Raw genomic sequence first — 19,265 nt, 5'->3', positions numbered from 1 at the left:
CTCCTTGCAGGCTTTTTTTGCACATTACTCTCTGGGTATATTGTAGCAAGTGCTGCATGTTTTGTCATGAAATGCTGCTCTAAATTTGATTATTATTATTTTTTTAAAAGGACAGTCTCACACTGTAAATGAGATAGTGTGGAGATCCAGACCTATCTACAAATACATTCAAGTCTGTCTGCTCCTTTTGAAAATTTCAGTACTCATCATCTTTCTTTCTCTTTGCATTTTTGCTATTAGGGTGCCACAGAGTTCATTATTACTTATGATGATGGAAAGATTTCTTAGCCAATTAAATAAAGAGAATATGCAGGACCTCCAATGTATGGAGAGGATTGATGATTGTTAAATTGAACAGTTAAAGGTGAAATAGATTTAAAAAAGACCATCTTCCCATGTGTAACTATGCATTTTTAAAATTTTGAATTAACTTTTTACTTTACATTTTAAACAGTAGTATGTATTTTGGGAATGACAAAAGAGCCATATTTGGCTCTAGAGCCATAGGTTGCAAACCTCTGATCTAGATGGGGCTTGATCCTGCTGTGAGCACAGAGGACTGGACTTAATGATCTCTTGAGGTCCCTTTCAATTCTATGATTTTGATTCTTTGCAACAGGCACTGTTCAAGTCTCCACAAAGATGCTGTAATTGTGCTCTTCCTCCTTTAGAAATGGGGCCATTAAGAACTGCTGATATCTTTGACTCTTCCCTGGGGAAAGAGAACATATTTGTTCTTCTTTAAGGATCTCTGGGCAGTGCACTTACAGAATATGTTGTTACTGGCATCAAGCTACGGGATAGCCATGACAAGGCATTCCCATTAGGCAGTGCACAAAGTCTTGCATGAGGGTGACTTCATTGCCCTCTTCACCATCTCTCCCATCTCATGAGAATCCTATTGGAAGAGACAGATTCCCTCCTCAAGAAGGGAACCATAAAGGTGATTCTATAGGAATGCTGAAGAAAAGGATTTTAATCCCACTGTTTGCTGATTGCCAAGGAGTGTGGATGTCTGAGGTTCCTCCTGAACCTCACAGACCTCAACAATGTTTTCCATTTTCCTGGTTCTCAGGGTCACAGAAGGAAGATCAGGTTGGACAAAGCAAACATAATAGCTGCACCATGGTCTTGTTAGCACTTGCATTCAGATATCCTGCTGCTAACCAGGGAGATGCTTCATCAACTACCTTTGTCCCCAGAATTCTTGTGTCTACAGCAAGGAAAGATTTTTCATCTTGGCACAGACACACGCCTCTTAGTAGCTTAGATGATAGATAACCTAAGACTAATTTGCATAGTCCCTGCTCTCAAAGGCTTCACTTTGAAATGTTATAAATAAAAATGGCAACTGTTTGTCTCGGCTGCTGGAGGAAGACTCACTGTATCTCAAGCCAAAGTTCCTGCAATCATTGAGTATCTTCTATACTTAGTTTCATACTTAGCAGTTTTAGCCGCTTCCTGAAGGTCCATATAGAAACAATACCTGCTTATCAAAAAGTTTTCTTAAGGACAAACCCATCTTTCACTTTCAAGGTTCCTAAAGAGCATTATTAAATGTTCAATCAGAATGGTCTTCCTGATAGCAGAGGTTTATTGGTATGAAGATGAGCAAGTGAGCTTAGTGCTTGGATATCCACTCCATCCAACATGCACTTCTAAAGGACCACATCCCAACTGCATACCTAAGGTAGTCTTAGAAAATAAATAGATATGTGGAAATCTACCACCTCATCACTCAGGGGAAGCAGGTCTCCGTGCACCAGATATAAAGAGCATGTTCTGCTTTACCTGAAGGGGGGGGGGGGGGGGAAAGCCCTTTAAATAATCAAATAATTTTTGTAGTATGGGGAAAATATGCCAGGGAGAATCTACTACCAGACGTGCTCACAGAATTATATGATGTATGGAACATAGTAATATCTTAGCTAGGAAAACAGTCCTGATTTGAAAAGCTATTACATGACCTGCACCTCACTGCCGTATGACAGCGCTCCATATTTATTTAAGAACCCCCCCACCCATTATATACGAGGTTCAGCCAGGCTTTCTAAACTCCCACTATCAGAAGCTTTTAGGCTGGTAACTAGTGGTAAATATAGCTCTATATTCATGATAATGTTCCTCTTTCCTTTTTTCCTTGGAGTTCTGTGTAACATCAGAATTCAGCAGTTTAGAAGAAGGAAGTGGGGCAGTTCCTTATGTAGAGTAGGGGTGATGTCACTCATACACACTTTGTGTAGTGATGTAAGCGATGAGTCAACTACCTGAAAAGCAGAAGCTTATTGGATAGTTGAGTAGTCACTTGACTAGTCATTTCCCTCCCCTCCTCCTCACCCCCCCACTACCTCTATCAGTGAGGCAGCAAGCAGGAGGAGGGGGAGAGATCAGAAGCCGGTGCTGGGGGGGAACTGGCTTAAAAGCCAGTTCCCCACTCCTCCCTCAGCACCAAGTCCGAGGGGGATAGGGGAGGCAGAGGCATCCCCATCAGTGCACCTCTTCCTTTGAAATGTATAAGAGCAGCTGTGGGCGCAGTGGGATAGCAAGCACTCCCCTTATCAACACATCGAGTAGTCGATGTAAATTCTACCAATTACTCAATTAGTTGAATAATCAAAATTTAACATCCCTAACCCTTGTGCACATGCCAATGGACATAGTTTTGTAAAGTAGCTTGACACAAGTGAGTCACATTGCAATGAATTGCACAGAGGTCACTCTTGTGCAGTTAGTGGTAAGTAACCTCTTTCCAATGCAGGAGGAGAGGAAAACTGGAGCTAAATGTGGAAGAAATTTCTTTGGTCTTGCTTTGGCTGTGTGATAGACAAGGAGTGGCCAGACTTGAGCTTGGAACTGTTGATCTGCCTTCTCATGCAAGACTTTGGCTCACCAGGAGAGTCTATATCAAAGGACATGTGTTACTCTCTAGGTCTGTGTCTAAAATACAAAAGATATGGCAAGTTTTAAATTCTGCTATGTATCAAGACTATAAATCTGTTTTTAATTCATGCATTATTCTAATCTCTCTCTAGAGGGCAATCTTCTACCACAGATTAAGCAAGCTAGCAAATAGTTCTAACTGAATATGTGGATTTTGATTTTGTTTTCTCAGGTATTCCTGTAAATTATCAGGACGTGGCATCTATTGATCCAGAATATGCAAAGAACTTGCAGTGGATTTTAGATAATGATATCAGTGATCTTGGTCTAGAACTGACTTTCTCTGTCGAGACTGATGTGTTTGGAGCAATGGAAGAAGTGCCTTTGAAACCAGGGGGTGCGAGTATTCTTGTTACACAAGACAACAAAGTGAGTGGTCAGGTTTATCCAGAAGTTAGATGAGAATAATTGAACTGAATTAAGAGCGAGTAGAAGCATAAATTATGTACTTACTTTTAATATGATGGGTATAATTACATTTAGCTGGCAAAATAGTCCCCATTTGTATATGTCAGTAAATTGGACCACTGTTCTGCAGAAAGTTCTTTAAACAGCTCTTGGAAATTTGTTTTTCTTGAATGTTTTTGTTTATAAAAACTTCAATGTAGAATTCAAATGAAAGATGACTTAGAAGTGACATTATACCTATATTGCTCATGGTCAGGCTCATGAGGTGGGAAGAAGGTAAGAGGGGAAATATCAACAAAGGGCACTTGTGGAATGTTTCAAAAAATACAATTCTAGCACTTGCTTAAGTGTTGCAAAATTCACTGTTAAAGATGGTCAGGTGGCTAATTGGTGAAGTATTTTAAAATGTGTTGGACCAGAGGAGTGCAAAGCGCCCAAAATTCCATTTGAAAAGTTAGTAGGAATTGTGCTCTGTGGTGTTGAACAAAATGTGGTGTGAATTCATTCCCTAAATAGAAAGGAAAAGTAACCATATCCAGTAGAAACCATGGGGGCAGCACCTGTGAGTGGAAGCCTCTGCTGCACCTCTACTTAGGATCAGCAGAAACTAGGGATGTGACTAGTATAAAGGATTAACTGATGAGGCCAGGCTCGTTGGTTAACCTTCACAGTTGCACGCAGTCCCCCGCCCCCTGCACTACTGCTTCTGTATCAGAGGCCAGCAGCATGTGGCAGAGGGACACAGTTAGGAGCCACCTCCTGTCTCCCTATCCCCACTGCTTGTAAACGTGTACTACTGAAAATTTCAGTGGGCCCACATTTACCAAAGTAAACACATTTTAACATTCCTTGCAGGAACAGGTGGCCACTTTCAGGGAGCCACCCAAGTTGAGTGCCTTCCAGATCCAGTACCCCAAAACTGTTTGCATTCCCCAACCCTCTGTGCACTTCCCACCCCATACACACACCCAAACTCCCTTCCAGAGCCTGCATCCCACACCACCTAGCTTTTACACTCTAACTGTCTTGGCCATTCCTCCACCTAGAAACAGCAAGGATATCTTGCTGCTTTCAGGAAGCCACGTAGAGCCAGGCAGGGAGCTTGTTGGCTTAGGTCAACTGGACTTTCTATGAAGATTAAAAATGAAAATTTATAGAGCTTTCTAGTTGTTACAGGGCTGGATAACACAGCTTTTACATGTAAATTTCTGAATTTTAGTTGTGATTTGTTTCATGTACTGTCTCCATGAAGAAAGTGAGGATCATTAGTCTGTGGTCTGTAATTACCATAACAAGAGTAAAATATACAGGCAGTCCCCGGGTTACGTACAAGATAGGGACTGTAGGTTTGTTCTTAAGTTGAATCTGTATGTAAGTCGGAACTGGCGTCCAGATTCAGCCGCTGCTGAAACTGATCAGTTTCAACATCGGCTGAATCTGGATGCCAGTTCTGACTTACATACAGATTCAACTTAAGAACCCCCAAGTCAGCTGCTGCTGAAACTGATCAGCGGCTGATTCCAGGAAGCCGGGGGCAGAGCAAAGTGCAGCAGGGGAGGTTTAGATTGGACATTAGGAAAAAATTCCTAACTGTCAGGGTGGTCAAATATTGGAATAAATTGCCAAGGGAGGTGGTGGAATCTCCCTCTCTGGAGATATTTAAGAACAGGTTAGATAGACATCTGTCAGGGATGGTGTAGACGGAGCTTGATCCTGCCTTGAGGGCGGGGGGCTGGACTCGATGACCTCTCGAGGTCCCTTCCAGTCCTATTATTCTATGATTCTATGATTCTAACTCTGCCTCGGGCTTCCTGTAGTCAGCCGCTGCTGGTCAGTTTCAGCAGCGGCTGAATCAGGACGCCTGGGGCAGAGCAGCTGGGGTGCTGCCGGGTTGGTCCAGTAGCGCCGAGGAGCGGTGCTGCGGGACCAACCCAGCAACGCCCCAGCTGCTCTACCCCAGGCATCGTGGGCAGAAAAGCCTGGTCTGCTGGGGGGAGGGGGCACTAGCTGTGCCTTCCCCTCTCCCCCCCCCCCCCAGCAGACCAGGGAGACGCGGAGCTGCGGGCGGCCTCCGAGGCTTTGCTCCCTGTCTCCCTGGTCTGACCAGCAGACCAGGGAGATGAGGAGCAGCTTTTCTAGCCCTGGAGAACGTGGGCGGCGGGACCGCGGCTCATCTGGGCGTCCTGCCGCTCCTGTCCTCCAGGGCGAGAAAAGCTCCGTTCGTAACTGCGGATCTGACGTAAGTCGGATCCGCGTAACTTGGGGACTGCCTGTACCCTAACATACCTTTTGTCCATCATTCAATAGCTAATCTTTTTTCATAAATCTTTCATCAGTATTTAGTAATATGCCTTCATGTCACTGATGCTTCAGAAACTTTGTGTTCATTAATCTTTTCATATGTATTAAATGGTTGTGTGGTGGTAGTTCTGTTCACACTTGCTGCTTACTAGTAGGCAGACTGTGTATGAATAGATTTTTAAAGGAAAAATGTACTCAGTTTATTCAATGTAGTGGTCCCATGAGAAGCATTTCTAGCTATAAATTTAGTGTGTGTGTGTGTGTGTGTATATATACACACACACACACACACACACACACACACACACACACACACACAAATAAAAATAGTTTGAATATCCGTTTTATTTGTGACTTTGACAATCTGGGGACTAGCATAGTAGAGACAATACTTTTCAGCATTTTACAAAAATGTCAATACAGCTGGTGTTTAACAGTTACTAGAAGAGTGAAGCAGGAATTGTTCCAGTAAATTCTGTACTGCTTTTGTTATGCTTAAATGAAGTACATGAGATCTTTTATAGGGGAAAAGGAAGTACGCTGCATTTATTGAAAATACAACAGTTGCATATGATTTTCACTCACATGCTGTCCCGCCAGATAATGTTATAGTTACCAGTCCAGAGTCTGTATCAATCTAGTGGCCACCCAGATTGATCACAGAGGGGGAGCCGGGCTCTGTCAGTTGATCAATCCGATGCTCCTCTGGAGTAGGTGGCAAGATGAACCCAAAGTTTCATAGCAAGGCACCCTGCTTTTATAATCCTATTCTCTGTTGAAGTCTGTGGATTTCACTGTGGCAGTCTGAGACAAGTTACTGTTACCTTGTTGATGTTAATCATTCCCAAAACATCTCCAAGAGGCTCATCCTGTTCTGGATTGTTAATCAGTTGTTTTTAGGGATGCCTTCATGTTTAGAACGGTCAGTCTGCCAATCGGATCAATTCTTGACCGTGGATATGCACTGATAGTTCTTCTGACGCCAATATGTTTTTTCGCAGACTGTCTCTTACAGTTTGTCTTCACCCGCATTGCCCCCCTTCTCTCTTGACCATCTGGCTCTAATGATGACCTTCACACATTATCTCATTCACACAAACAGTCTTTCACAAAATCCTTCAAAAGTAAACAGTACTCTTTTATATTAAGCAAAGGCAAAATCAAAACAATTACATCGAAGGCCCGGGCCTTCAATATGTCTAATCTCATTAACATAGACACAATATGAGATTCTATCTCTTTACTTACTAAACTTTAAAATATATATCTTTCTAAAGGGCTTCATTTAAATGTAATAATATATTACCTTACATTGCTACATTATTAAACCTAAAAATACAAATATAAAAAGGATAAAACTTTCAATCCTATCACCATTGCACTGGTTGTGACTTCAGAAAGTTGTGCATTTCTCCCTCTCCCTGTCTCTATCTCTCAACTTTTCCTGTGGGATAACAGTGAGGTAATCATGTCACTTTGCAGCTATTCCTTCTGGCCTCGGCCGCCTTGTCTCTGTCTCCTCCCAGGTACTCTGGTGGGGGCGTGGGGCCCAGAGCCATGTGCCCTCTCCTCTGGCAGGGGGTGGTGGTAGATCCATGAGGCCCCTTTCATTTGGGGGGGGGAGGAGGGAGGAGACAAGTGCCCTCCCCCCTTTGTGGCTGGGGGGGGGGGGGGAGAGCTGGGCCAGCTGTGGCCTAGTCCCGGCCCAACCCTCTGGCAGCCTGAGGGAGAGAGCGGGGGGGGGAGGGGGAGGAGGCAGTCCAGGGCTGCCGCACCTTGGCCTGGCCCTCCCTGAAGGCCAGAGGGAGAGCTGGGGCTGCCTAACCCTAGAGAAGGGGGTTGGCAAGCAAAGTGAGCAGGGGAGCACACCCCCTAGTGTATCATTCATCCAGCTTTGTGTTACAAGATAGGCTGTTATATTAGCAGATGACCACATGGTGTCATCATTTATTTTAAAACTTTCCTTGCATAATCTTCCTTTCGATTAGGGCAGAAATAACATTGAGCCAGCTAACATGCATATTATGAGTCAGATTGTCTATTGTCTTGTACAGTGCAGAATTGGTTTTTCATCCCTTTGCACGGGAGTAAATGACTACAGACTGCAAGTTAGTAGAGATTTTGCCCTTTTATCAATATTATACGTAAAAGATGGGGTCAGTGGAACAACTACACTGTTGCATGTTTCTAGCCTGTTTTAAATTAGGGTAATATATCCTTTCATTTTAGTGTTGCCATTATAAGGTGGATCAGTCTACTATGCTCTTTTTTTCAATTTGAATGAAGTTAGAAATTTGCTAACATAATGCTATCCCTAATCTAATACTATTTAAATCAGGGACAAGGAACCTATGATTTGTGTGCTGGATTTGGGCCAGATCAGGACAAGCTGAGGACTATAGTGAGTTTTCCAAGCATTGGTCATCTCTCCCTTTGCCCCCTGTGTGGCTGAAGTGTGGAGAGCTGGTGGCTCTGTGGGTTGTCATTCCCTCTCCTGCCTGGCTGAAGGAATGGCAGCACAGAGAAACTAGTGCAGGATAGCTCTGTCCCTGAGCTTGCCTTCAGGCTCCATCCTATCACTCCCATTGATTGGGAATAGTGGTCAAGGGGAATGGCAGGGAGTGGTCCCTGCAAGCACTGGACAGCGCAGAGCTGTCTATGGCTCCACACTGCCCTGTGCTTGCAGGCACCACCTCCTGCTAGGTAAGTGCCCCAGTCCCCTGCTCCCTCCTGCATTCAGCCTCCCTCCCAGCTTCCCCTCCCCCATCTCCAGCCTGCTCCTGCACTTACCTCCTCTCCAGACCCTATACTGCTACCTGGCTCCCCGGTAGACTGCTCTCCACACTGATCCTCTCATTTTTGGCCCCACCCCAGAGCCTAGGGAGACCCTGCAAAATTGTCTCACCCTAGGCCCCAGAAGAGTTAATCCAGCCCTAGGGGGTAGTCCCACGTTGTGTGAGTGAGGAGAATGTCTTTTTTCCCCTCTGCTTCTCAGATGGGGGGCTACATCAATGATGGGGTTTGTTTTGGTTTGTTTTGCTTCTAACTTGGCCTTTACATCGGGGTGGGGAGCCTTTTTTGATTTAAAGTAGTTGGTTTGACTTAACCTATAAAAATGACACACATTTTAGTCTAATAGTTTTATGTATATTTGGTTTATAACCTAGAGTGGGTGTTGGCAAATAATGGCCCACGGACTGGATTCGGTCCGCCAGGGTTGGTCTCGGGATCGCCATATGTGGCGACTGGGAACAGCAGGAGTGATGTCCCTGTCTGCTGCTTCCTGCTACTCCCCATCATTCCCATTGCCCTTGAACAGCGATTTGTGGCAGATGAGAGCTATGATTGCCTGATACCTGCAGAGGTGCAAGTAAACATAGCAGCAGCAGCCCACCAGGTACCAACGCTGGTGGGCAACCACTTTTTTTGAGTTAGAGGGCAATGATTTTTTGGTCTACAGTCTAGAATAATTTAAAAGTTAAGTACTCTGTAGCCTGTGCGTTCCCAAACTGGCGGCATGCCCCCCTGGAGGGGTGTGAAGAAATTCCAGGGGGGAGGTGAGGTGACCCCAGGCGCCCCTCCCCCCGTCAATACCCCACCTCTAAGCTTTGCTGTTACTTTTGTTTTTCAGACCAGTCAGTTTCTTTTGTTGAGCGCAAAAAAAAAAAAAAATTTTGCTGCTATGCAGGGACCGGGGGGGGTTAGGTAATAGTATCAGTTTTGCTAAGTGTTGGATGGTGTGCTGATTGACAATATTGCAAAGTCTTCTGAAAGCCTGGGTTCCCTTTAGTTTTCTGTCTGATCTTTCTTAATCCAGGGAAGGCCAAGACTAACAGGGGTTAAGAAAAAAGCAAACCCTAAACCAAAAACTGTAGATATATTCATGGAGGATAGTCTCAGAGGGGTAGCCATGTTAGTCTTTAACTTCAAAAACAAGAAGTCTTGTGGCACTTTAGAGACTAACAAATATATATATAGTATCCTGAGCTTTTGTGGAGGATAACTCCAGCAGTGACTTTTGCCTGGGATGGGCAGGGATGGTGTCCCTACCCTCTGTTAGGGCTGGAAATGGGTGATGGGATGGATTGCTTGATGATAACCTGTTCTGTTAATTCCTTCTGGGGCACCTGGCATTGGCCACTGTCAGACAGGATACCAGACTAGATGGATCTTTGTTCTGACTCAGTCTGGCTGTACTTATGTTCTTAACCAGCTAGTTAAGATAGTATTACTCAGGTATGTAAAGATATTGACAGTCTTAGTTTAAATAATTAGTGATGACATTTGGTTGGTTAGAAGAGGACTTGTTTTTCCAAACTGCTAATGAGTTAAAACTATTTAGTTGCATTGGAGAACCTACCTGAAAGCATAAGCTGTAGATGACTTTCACTATGGCTAAGTAGTGCACAACCATCCAAAAAAAGGCTTCACAGGAGAGTTCCTAGAGAATTTTAATCTTTGCAATAAGACTTTAGAAATTGAAGTTTTCTAGCAGTTCCCTACCTTACTTAGATGCCCTTTGTGAGGTCATTGCATAATTCAAAACAGGTGGAAAGAAGAAACCAAAATAGGGCAGTGCCAGCACAGTCTTGCTTTTCCCCATTATATATGGAAATTTGTTTAAAAGGTCACTAGCTGAGAGAACTAGGTCAATCATGTCTTCGTGAAATTGATATATTATGTTGGCAGATTTGGTGCGGCAGGCATACTTTTTCTAGAATTTTCCAGAGGCAATTTCTGCTCATAGTTTTGAATGCTCTGTTTAGACCCCCTAAAGACTGCGCACAGTTCATTGTGTTGTGTGGCCCATGAGATGTTTTGTTTACCATTGCCCATGCACAGAGTTGCCAGATTCTGCTGGTGTTTATGTAATTTTCACTCTACCTTTATTGCTAAAGTGATATGCACTTCATAAAGCAAGGGCATATGAAGTGATTGTACATAACCTTGTGAGAGCCATGCGTTCCCTCTGAAGCCAATCAAATCACTACTGTGGTTCAGTTGGCACACCCTTCATATTCTAGGTACGCCAGCACAGTTAGCAAACCTATCCTATCACAGGAGACCATCTTGGTTACAACAATCTTGCGTCCCCGAGATTGAAGGCCACTCATGCAGCTCACTTGCTAGCGTAGATTGCCTCTCGCTGATGTAGATAGTTGACAGTATTTAGGCCTGCGAGTTTTAAAGATGTCATCTGGTATGTTGTCTTTGCTAAGTGATTTACCTGACTTCGTTTGCTCAGTTCCTTTAACACCTGTTAGTTGACAGTAAAAGGAGGTTGAATGGCTTATTGGAGTGCTGTACTCGTCCTTTCAGAGATCCTTCATTTGTCATTAAGGTAGATCCACCTGAATTCTTCAGTGGAGCTGGTTCAGATTTTGATGGGCCATAAATAGCTTTCAGGGAATCATAAAATAATGTTGTTTTAGTATTGACATAATACGGTGTTTCTTCTGCTTTCTTTTCCCACCAGTTCTCCTGTAAGAACGATGCAGTCTTTAACCCTTGGCTTGCAGGTACTTGAATTTATCTTTCTTTGATGTTGATTTTTTGTCATTTTGCTAAGACACAAACACATCATTCTTTTGCTTGATAATCTTTTTTGAACCGATCCTGCAGTAGTCTTTGATTTAGGACTGGAGTTTCTTCTGAGACTTGAAGAATGGCCAATTTGAATATATTCCACTTTTAGAATACACTTTTACGTGATGCTGTAATGCTATCAAACTTTTCCTCTAAGTCTTCCTTTAGTTTTTCATGAAGAAATGGATGTCTCAGCTTTACTACATTCAATTTTAGACTTAATGCCTTCAGCCAAGGGGTAGCAGCGTGTAATTTAAAAATGTCTCTGATCATTGTGTGGTGAGTCCAGCTGTTTGCCTCTTCCATTGCTGCGGTGATATTAGTGTCCCTTTGTCATATAATGATAGTCATTCAGGTGCCAATGCTTTGATTTCAGATGCATCCAAGAGGTTTCATATTTGTCTGTTTGCTTAAATACTGTGTTGGTAATAGAGCTCAAGCTCAGCACACTTGCTGAAGTAGAAGACCATCGCTGTTCATTTTCCAACTCCATTGGTCTTTATTATACTGTTCCAACCCTCACTATCTTTCTTCCGGCTCTGATATTAGTCTCCCACAGGTAAATCTTTCAGTGACTTCAGAAAGCTGTTTCTAATGGCAAAATAAATGCCTTACATCCTTTCTTCCTCTGCTGTTTTTGAAAGAAGGTTAACCTCCTCCTAGTTTAGTGATTACCCAGACTTTCAATGGTTATGCTCCCCCATTTCCCCGGAGAAGAGAGCAGGGATGTGTCTTGCGGGGGAGAGAGAAACACAGGCAGAGGTAAGGGGGTTGAGGCTGGGAGCTGGTCTGGGCCCCAGATTAGTGCTAAGGCTGGGGGTGGGAGCAGAGCTGCAAATAGGCTGCAGTGGGGATCAGCAATCATACCTGTGGCCAGGGAATGCAGTCATGTCTAGTGGTTAATGCTGGGGATTGGCACGGGGCCAGGAGTGAAGCCACATAGAAGCTCACAACAGGGCCAAAGTGTAGTGTTAGGTGATAGAAGTGGGACTGGAGCAGAAATGGAGGCAGGGAGGAGTGAGTGCCCCCCCTCCCCAAAGTTTCTCTGCCCTTCTATGGGGGGAGGGTGCTTACACATGGGGACCTCTGTTCGAATCCTTTCTGGAGCCGCCTTTTGCAAGTTTTGTTTTGCCGATGTCACTATATTAATGCTGCCTCTTGTAAGTTCCCTTGAAATTTATACTATATGCCTCTCAAGTCTTGATGAGTTACCATTTATCCATTAGTGTGCATGTTCGATATCTCCACAATGGAGCCTTTGTTTTACTTGCAGAATGACAACATTTATGGATGATCCACCAGATGTGGTAATCTGTACAGAATGAAGTTAGACAATATTATGGCATTTTTGCTAACCCCTTCCATCGGAACATAGGCCTATTATTACTAGATCATCTTGCTTCTTTTTAAATATTGAAACATAATGAGCTGTCTTTCAGCCTACTAGAACTTCCTTGGTATGTTAACTTACTGAAAATCATCATTACCAAATCCAGAGAACTCTTCCACCAGCTTTTAAAACCTTTGGATGTAGGTTGTATGGAATTGCTGATTTTAAAATGTCTAATTTTATTAGCTGTTGTTTAACATCCTCTTGAAACACAAAATGTTTTTTTTTAAATAGCTGTCTTCACTTACTACTTAAATCAGGTTTGTTTGTTTTTAAAAAAAACTATTATGGCTTTCTTCTTTGGGGTTGTGGCTTTTGGGCATCTAGACAAGTATTCTTAAACCATTCCAGACCCGGGCATGTTGAAGATAAGACTTTTTTCTTACAAAAGGTGTCTCGATTCCCATCAAGAGAGAGGGGTTTCCTCAACTTGGTTTAGTCCACCAGACAGTGGTGCCCTAGGATGAGAGGAGTCGTGGTTAAAGATATATTTAACTAATTACTCATCTCATTCTTATGTTACTACCGCTTTTAGTTTAAAAAGAGAATTTCTTTCAATTTTGAAGCGACTACCTGTTCTTGCAGAAAAAAGTATAAGGGATTTCTCTTAAATTAGGCAGACTTTCAAAATAGAGATTTTAAAAATGTCACTTTTGATATCTACTTATAGTAGAACCTCCAGAGTTTTGAGCAACTCGGGAATGGGTGTTTATAACTCTGAACAAATGTTGTTGTGAACTTTTGAAAGAACCACAAAGGACCATTGTGTTAATTCAGTTTAGAAAAATTCTGCTTTTAACTAGGGATGTAGGTGACTAGTCGACCACCCAATAAGCCTAGGCTTATCGTGTAGTTGAGTCACTACTTGACTAGTCATTTCCCTTGCTTCCCCCTTGCTATCTCTGAGGCAGTTTCCCCCAGCATTGACTCTGCGGGGAGGCAGGGCAGGGGGAGGCAGAGGCACAGCAGGGAAACAGTCCCCGCATGCACCGGTCCTGACTGCTGCACCTATGCCTTTTAAATGCAGCAAGAGCCCTGCTGGCTTTTATTACATTTAAAACGTAGAGGCACAGTGAGGATAGCAAGTGCGCCCTCCCCATCAACTACTCAATTAGCTGATTAATCAAAATTTAACATCCGTGCTGTTAACCATCTTAACTGAAGTGAAACAAGCACAAAAATAGTTTCCTTACCTTGTCAAACTTTTTAAAACTTTCTCTTTATTTGTAATAGCTTACAGTACATTATTGTATTAAATATATTTGATTTTTTTGCATGTCTTCTGCTTCTTGATTGCTTATTTCCCGTTCCAGATGAGGTGTTTAGTTGACCAGTTTATAACTCTGTTGCTCATAACTTTGAGTTTCTACTGTATCTCCTTAGTATAAATGGGGATCTGGAAGCAGAGAGGTTAGTTGATTCTTCAAGAACCCAATATTTAGATTCTGTGATGATGGCACATGTAATGAATAATGACTCTCCATTTACCCTGGTCTGGTAAGGATGTGTGTTATAATCTGTTAGCACATGATGGATTCCACATCCACACAGAAGTATTCCCTGATGAAATTTTTATGACCTCTTTTTATTTATAAATGTACATAGATTACCTAAATCCTCAAAGACAGTAATTCAGTTAATCTGCATGGTATGTGGTCTTAGAAATGCATTTTTTAAAGTAATTAGAAATCATACATCACTGGGAGTCAAAGATGATTAACTTTGTTTTGAGAAATCGTGGCTTAAGTTTCAATTCTGAAGTAGAAAAATGACTTCAGTCAGTAAAGAGAAGGTGTTAAAAGACTTACCTGATATGCATCAAGATAAGCTGGAATGGACTGGCAAGCTTTGCACAAGCACGTGATGCTGTGTTCATGGTCCAGGCAATTTAAAGCTGGAAGAGGCTGTCTTTCTACTCCTATTTGAAAGACCCTTTCCATATTAGTAGGGCTGTGTCTAGACTGGCCAGTTTTTCCAGAACATCAGCCGCTTTTCCGGAAAAACTTGCCAGCTGTCCACACTGGCCGCTTGAATTTCCTCAAAAGCACTGATGATCTCATGTAAGATTGTGAGTGTTCTTGTGGAAATACTGTGCTGCTCCCATTCGGGCAAAAGTCCTTTTGCGCAAAAGGGCCAGTGTAGACAGCTCAGATTTGTTTTCTGCAAAAAAGCCCCGATCGCGAAAATGGCGATCGGGGCTTTTTTGCGGAAAAGCACGTCTACATCGGCACGGACGCTTTTCCGCAAAAAGTGCTTTTGCGGAAAAGCGTCTGTGCCAATTTAGGTGCTCTTTTCCGCAAATGCTTTTAACGGAAAACTTTTCCATTAAAAGCATTTGCGGAAAATCATGCCAGTCTATACGTAGCCTAGCAGTTTTGAATGAGAGAAAGGGAGTGAGCCAAGGCTTTGTTTCAATTTAGTATGCATCTTGGAAGGTGGAGAGTGAGAGGATCCCATTTGCAGATTGCTCATAACAGGTGGAATACAGCATTTCAGTGGTGTCCAAGTAAAGATTTTTATATTGTGGCTCATTCTGTTTTTCTCTTGTTAGTTAAAAAAACAAGAAAAGGAAATTCCATCCAAACTGATACAAAGAATATCGAGGTGGTATTTGTTAAGCAATGTACAATTTCATTAATAGTTTTGGCCTGGATCCAAGCTCTAGTCTCCAAAAACATGCCCCATAAAATATGGTGGTGTTTATATATTTGTATGGGCAAAAAAGAAATGAGCGCTTGTTCAAATTTGTAGATGTCTTTTTAGAGGTCCTTTGAAAATGTGGCCATGTGTGCTGCAGTTTCTAGCAAGCTGGGTGAGTGAGGAATGCATTGAAAGTGTTAGCTAGTACTTACTTTGAATTATGATTTTAATGTAGGCAGGACTACATTTGTGCATATGTATGTTTAAGTATTTTTGTCATAAAAGATCTCATTTTTAATGTTCTGAATATCTTTCATTGCAGGCTGAGTATGTCCAACTTGTTACTGAACTTCGAATGACAAGAGCCATTCAGCCTCAGATCAATGCTTTTTTGCAAGGATTTCATATGTTCATACCACCTTCTCTTATACAGCTTTTTGATGAATATGAACTGGTAAGCAGCAGTGCCGACATTTGTAACTGACAGCAGTCAGCACTTCATTCCAGCAGAGGTAGAAGTAAAGCTGTTGTTGTGGGTTTTTTTTTAAGAGGATTGATATCCATGCTTTTGGTTTTCACGTCTATAGATCTGCTCTGAATCTTCTGTTCTCATTCACTCTAATTACTTCAGGGCAGGGCTGGGAAAAATATGGCCTGGGTGCCAGATCCAGCCCATGGGGCACCCTGCAAGGATCCTCAGGCATGCAGCTGTTGCAGATTAAAGTGCAGTCCCTATGCTACTCTGCTCTGCAGGAAGGGGGGAACTTTGTGTGATAATCTCCCCCTCCCCCAGCCCAATGCTCAGCTCCTATTGGCCAGAAACTGGCCAATAAGAACTGATCTCAGCCAGTTTCTCAGTTCCTATTGGCTGGAAACAGCCAGCCAATCAGAGCTCAGAGATTGGCCAGGAGATGGGGGTAGGGCACGCCTCTTCCCAACCTGGAGCTGATAGCGACATGGAGGGAACAGACTGTATTTTCAAGCGGTCTGGGGTTGCAGGAGGCAGGGAGTCCAGCTTGTCTTGGGGTGCTGCAGGCCGGAAGAAGCTTAGGTAAGTGTCTCCTGGCCAGAGCCTGCCTCTGGCTCCCCTGCCTCTACTCCTCCCATGCTCCAACTCTCTCGCCCATCCAAGCCCTCTGCATCCCCTTGCCCCAGGTCACAATACCCTCTGACCCCACACCATCTCCTACATCCCAGTCCCTTACCCTGTGCACCCTTCTGTACCCAGCCTCCATACTAGACCCTGCACCCACTCCACAGAAAAGTGTGGCCCTTGACCACTTACCTAAATCTTAGAGTGGTGCGCCCCCCCCCCCCCCAAAAAAAAATGATTGCCCACTCCTGCTTTAGGGTGAACATTTTCCTGATAGATATTGCATTTTATATTAAGGTTGAGTTCTGGTGGTGTAGTTCAGTGTAGACTTCCTTGGCAGCTCTCATGCATTAAATTATTCCCCTTAGAATTAGGGATGTAAAAGAGTAGCCCAATAGTTGACTGCCCAATAACCCTAGGTTTATTGGGTAGTCGAGTTGACTACTAGCATTCTCCCATCCTTGCTGCTTCTATCAGGCTGAGCGGGTGCGGGGGGTTCTGGCTTAAAAGGGGAGTGAGGCAGGGGAGAGGATGGGCAGGAGAGGTAGAGGTGCAGCACATGACCTGGCACAAGCTGAAATGGAAACAGTCCCGGCATGTGCAGCGTCCCAGACCACCTCCCGATGCAGCTCTGCAATTCAAGTGTAGTAGGGGTCAAGATGCTTGCATGCCGACTCCTACTACATTTAAACTGCAGAGCAGCAGGGGCCCGTAATCAGTTAATCATGTCCGATATTTAACATCCTTACTTAGAATCTATTTTATTAAAAGATAATCTGGTGGCTATACAACAATGCTTTTATCTACTTTGACACTATATTTTGACTTGTACCTTCATATCTAAAATATTGAATTGTCATAGTTTGGAACTAATGAGTTGATAGGGTACCCTTTCTCATTGTCTCAGCATAAGTTGATCCTCTGACTCAATGGATTTTTGGCATCCCTATACTGAGAACAACCTGTTTAGGAAGATGCCAGTTTTTCTTCTGTCTCACAGTAGATTAGATCAGATATGATTTTGGATTATCTCAGCCAAAAGGGATGAAAGTATGCTTCCCTCTTGCCAGGAGAAAAGGCCAGCTGTGGCACTAGACTTTCCCAGTCAAGGGGAGAGGTGTGTTTGTGTGGGTTGTGGTGTGGTGTTGTGTGTTTTTTTTTTTTTTATTTATTTATTTATTTTTTTTTGCCAGTCCATTTCTGTGCATTGGAGGCCTGGTGATCTGCAAAGATCCGCCTGGCCTGTGGATGTGGTAGCAGGAACTAATGCTGAGGATAGCTTGGCTCTGTTGGAATTGTGGTACCATTTAATGTACTAGCTTTCTTATTTTCACTATACTTGCTTATTAAAATTAGAAATTTTATTACGACTTACAGTTTGAATTAAATAATACACAAAGGTTTGCCTGTCCTTTTATAATTTTATAATACAAGATCCTTGAGATTCCTACACTAAGGGTACGTCTAAACTACATGGCTCCGTCGACGGAGCCATGTAGATTTGTTTGTTCGGCAAAGGGAAATGAAGCCACGATTTAAATAATTGCGGCTTCATTTAAATTTATATGGCTGCCGCGCTGAGCCAACAAACAGCTTATCAGCTGTTTGTCAGCTCAGTGCGCAAGTCTGGACGCTCCACTGCCGACATGAAAGCCCTTTATCGACCTCCCCGGTAAACTTCATACTACGAGGCATAACGGGGAGGTCAATAAAGGGCTTTCAGGTCGGCGCGGGAGCGTACAGATTAGCGCGCTGAGCCGATAAACAGCTGATTAGCTGTTTGTCGGCTCAGCGCAGCAGCCACGTAAATTTAAATGAAGCCGCAAGTATTTAAATCGCGGCTTCATTTCCCTTTGCCGATCAGCCTAATCTACATGGCTCCATCTATGGAGCCATGTAGTTTAGACACACCCTTAGTGTAGGAATCTCAAGGATCTTGTATTATAAGATTTGCTTTTTTTTTTTTTTTTTTTTTTTTTTTTTTTTAATATTAGGAATACAGTATAGAAAGCAAACTGAAACACAACAGAAAAGGGGCTTGGATTTCATTCAGGATTCTTTAATTAAGTCAACGCTATTTTTCAAAATTAATTGTTTGTCGAGAAGACTAATCAAGATTTGTTTTTCCCCCTGAAGGAGCTGTTGCTGTCTGGTATGCCAGAAATTGATGTGAGTGATTGGATAAAAAATACAGAATACACAAGTGGCTATGAAAGAGAAGACCCTGTTATTCAGGTAAAGTCCTATCTGAATGAATGCAGAATATTGCATTTTAATCCTTCAAAGTTTTTGCCACTTTTGGATGAAAATTTACATTAACCAGAAGTGTTTGTATATCTCTTAAGATGGGAATGTAGCATAATAAAATGAGGTATGAATCTGACTCTCAGCTAATTTCCATAATTTAAACCATAAAGTTTGTAAACATGTCCTTATTTGTTCACATCCTTTTTCAATTTAAGTGTTTAATGGGAAATGAAAACTAAACTTCTTTTTTGTTTAGTGGTTCTGGGATGTTGTAGAAGAACTAACTCAGGAAGAGCGAGTGTTGTTGTTACAGTTTGTGACTGGCAGGTGAGAAATATTTCTGTTGGTCTGAAAGTATTACTATACCTTTGAGTCAATTGGGCCACAAATGGAAAGACACATTTCATAACCAAGAACCAGTTTTACTGTTTGTTACCAACAAAAGCACAAATTAGTATTTGTCAACATTTATTTTACTTACAGTTGTTTCTTATTCCTAGGCATTATCTCTTGTATTGTTAACTTGCCGTCTTTAGCTCCAGTTACTTAGCACACTTACAGTTGATGTGGCTAGAAGCACACTGTTCTTCTTCAGGTGCTTGTTCATGTCTATTCCAATCAGGTGTGTGCATGCGCACGTGTATGATAGCTGGAAGATTT

At 42.7% G+C, this 19,265-nt stretch overlaps 1 protein-coding gene across 3 annotated transcripts in view; it reads left to right on the top strand.

Annotated features, from left to right (window-relative positions):
• HACE1 (HECT domain and ankyrin repeat containing E3 ubiquitin protein ligase 1) overlaps positions 1-19,265 on the top strand; it is a 92,438-nt gene that overhangs the window by 65,313 nt on the left and 7,860 nt on the right. For 2 of the 3 annotated variants that reach the window (XM_075923937.2, XM_075923936.2), the window contains exons 19-22: positions 3,113-3,309; positions 15,588-15,719; positions 18,495-18,593; positions 18,862-18,932. In XM_075923937.2, coding sequence (XP_075780052.1) covers positions 3,113-3,309; positions 15,588-15,719; positions 18,495-18,593; positions 18,862-18,932 — 499 coding nt within the window. Of the gene's footprint in view, positions 1-3,112; positions 3,310-11,125; positions 11,169-15,587; positions 15,721-18,494; positions 18,594-18,861; positions 18,933-19,265 lie in introns of those variants that run through there. The other variant, XM_075923939.2, reaches the window with a different exon arrangement.

Source organism: Pelodiscus sinensis, chromosome 3 (genome assembly GCF_052426305.1).
Source record: "Pelodiscus sinensis isolate ZL-2025 chromosome 3, ASM5242630v1, whole genome shotgun sequence".
In the NCBI taxonomy this organism is placed as follows: domain Eukaryota; kingdom Metazoa; phylum Chordata; order Testudines; family Trionychidae; genus Pelodiscus; species Pelodiscus sinensis.
Note: the sequence above shows the minus strand (reverse complement) of the source record. Positions and strands in the feature narration are given on the sequence as shown.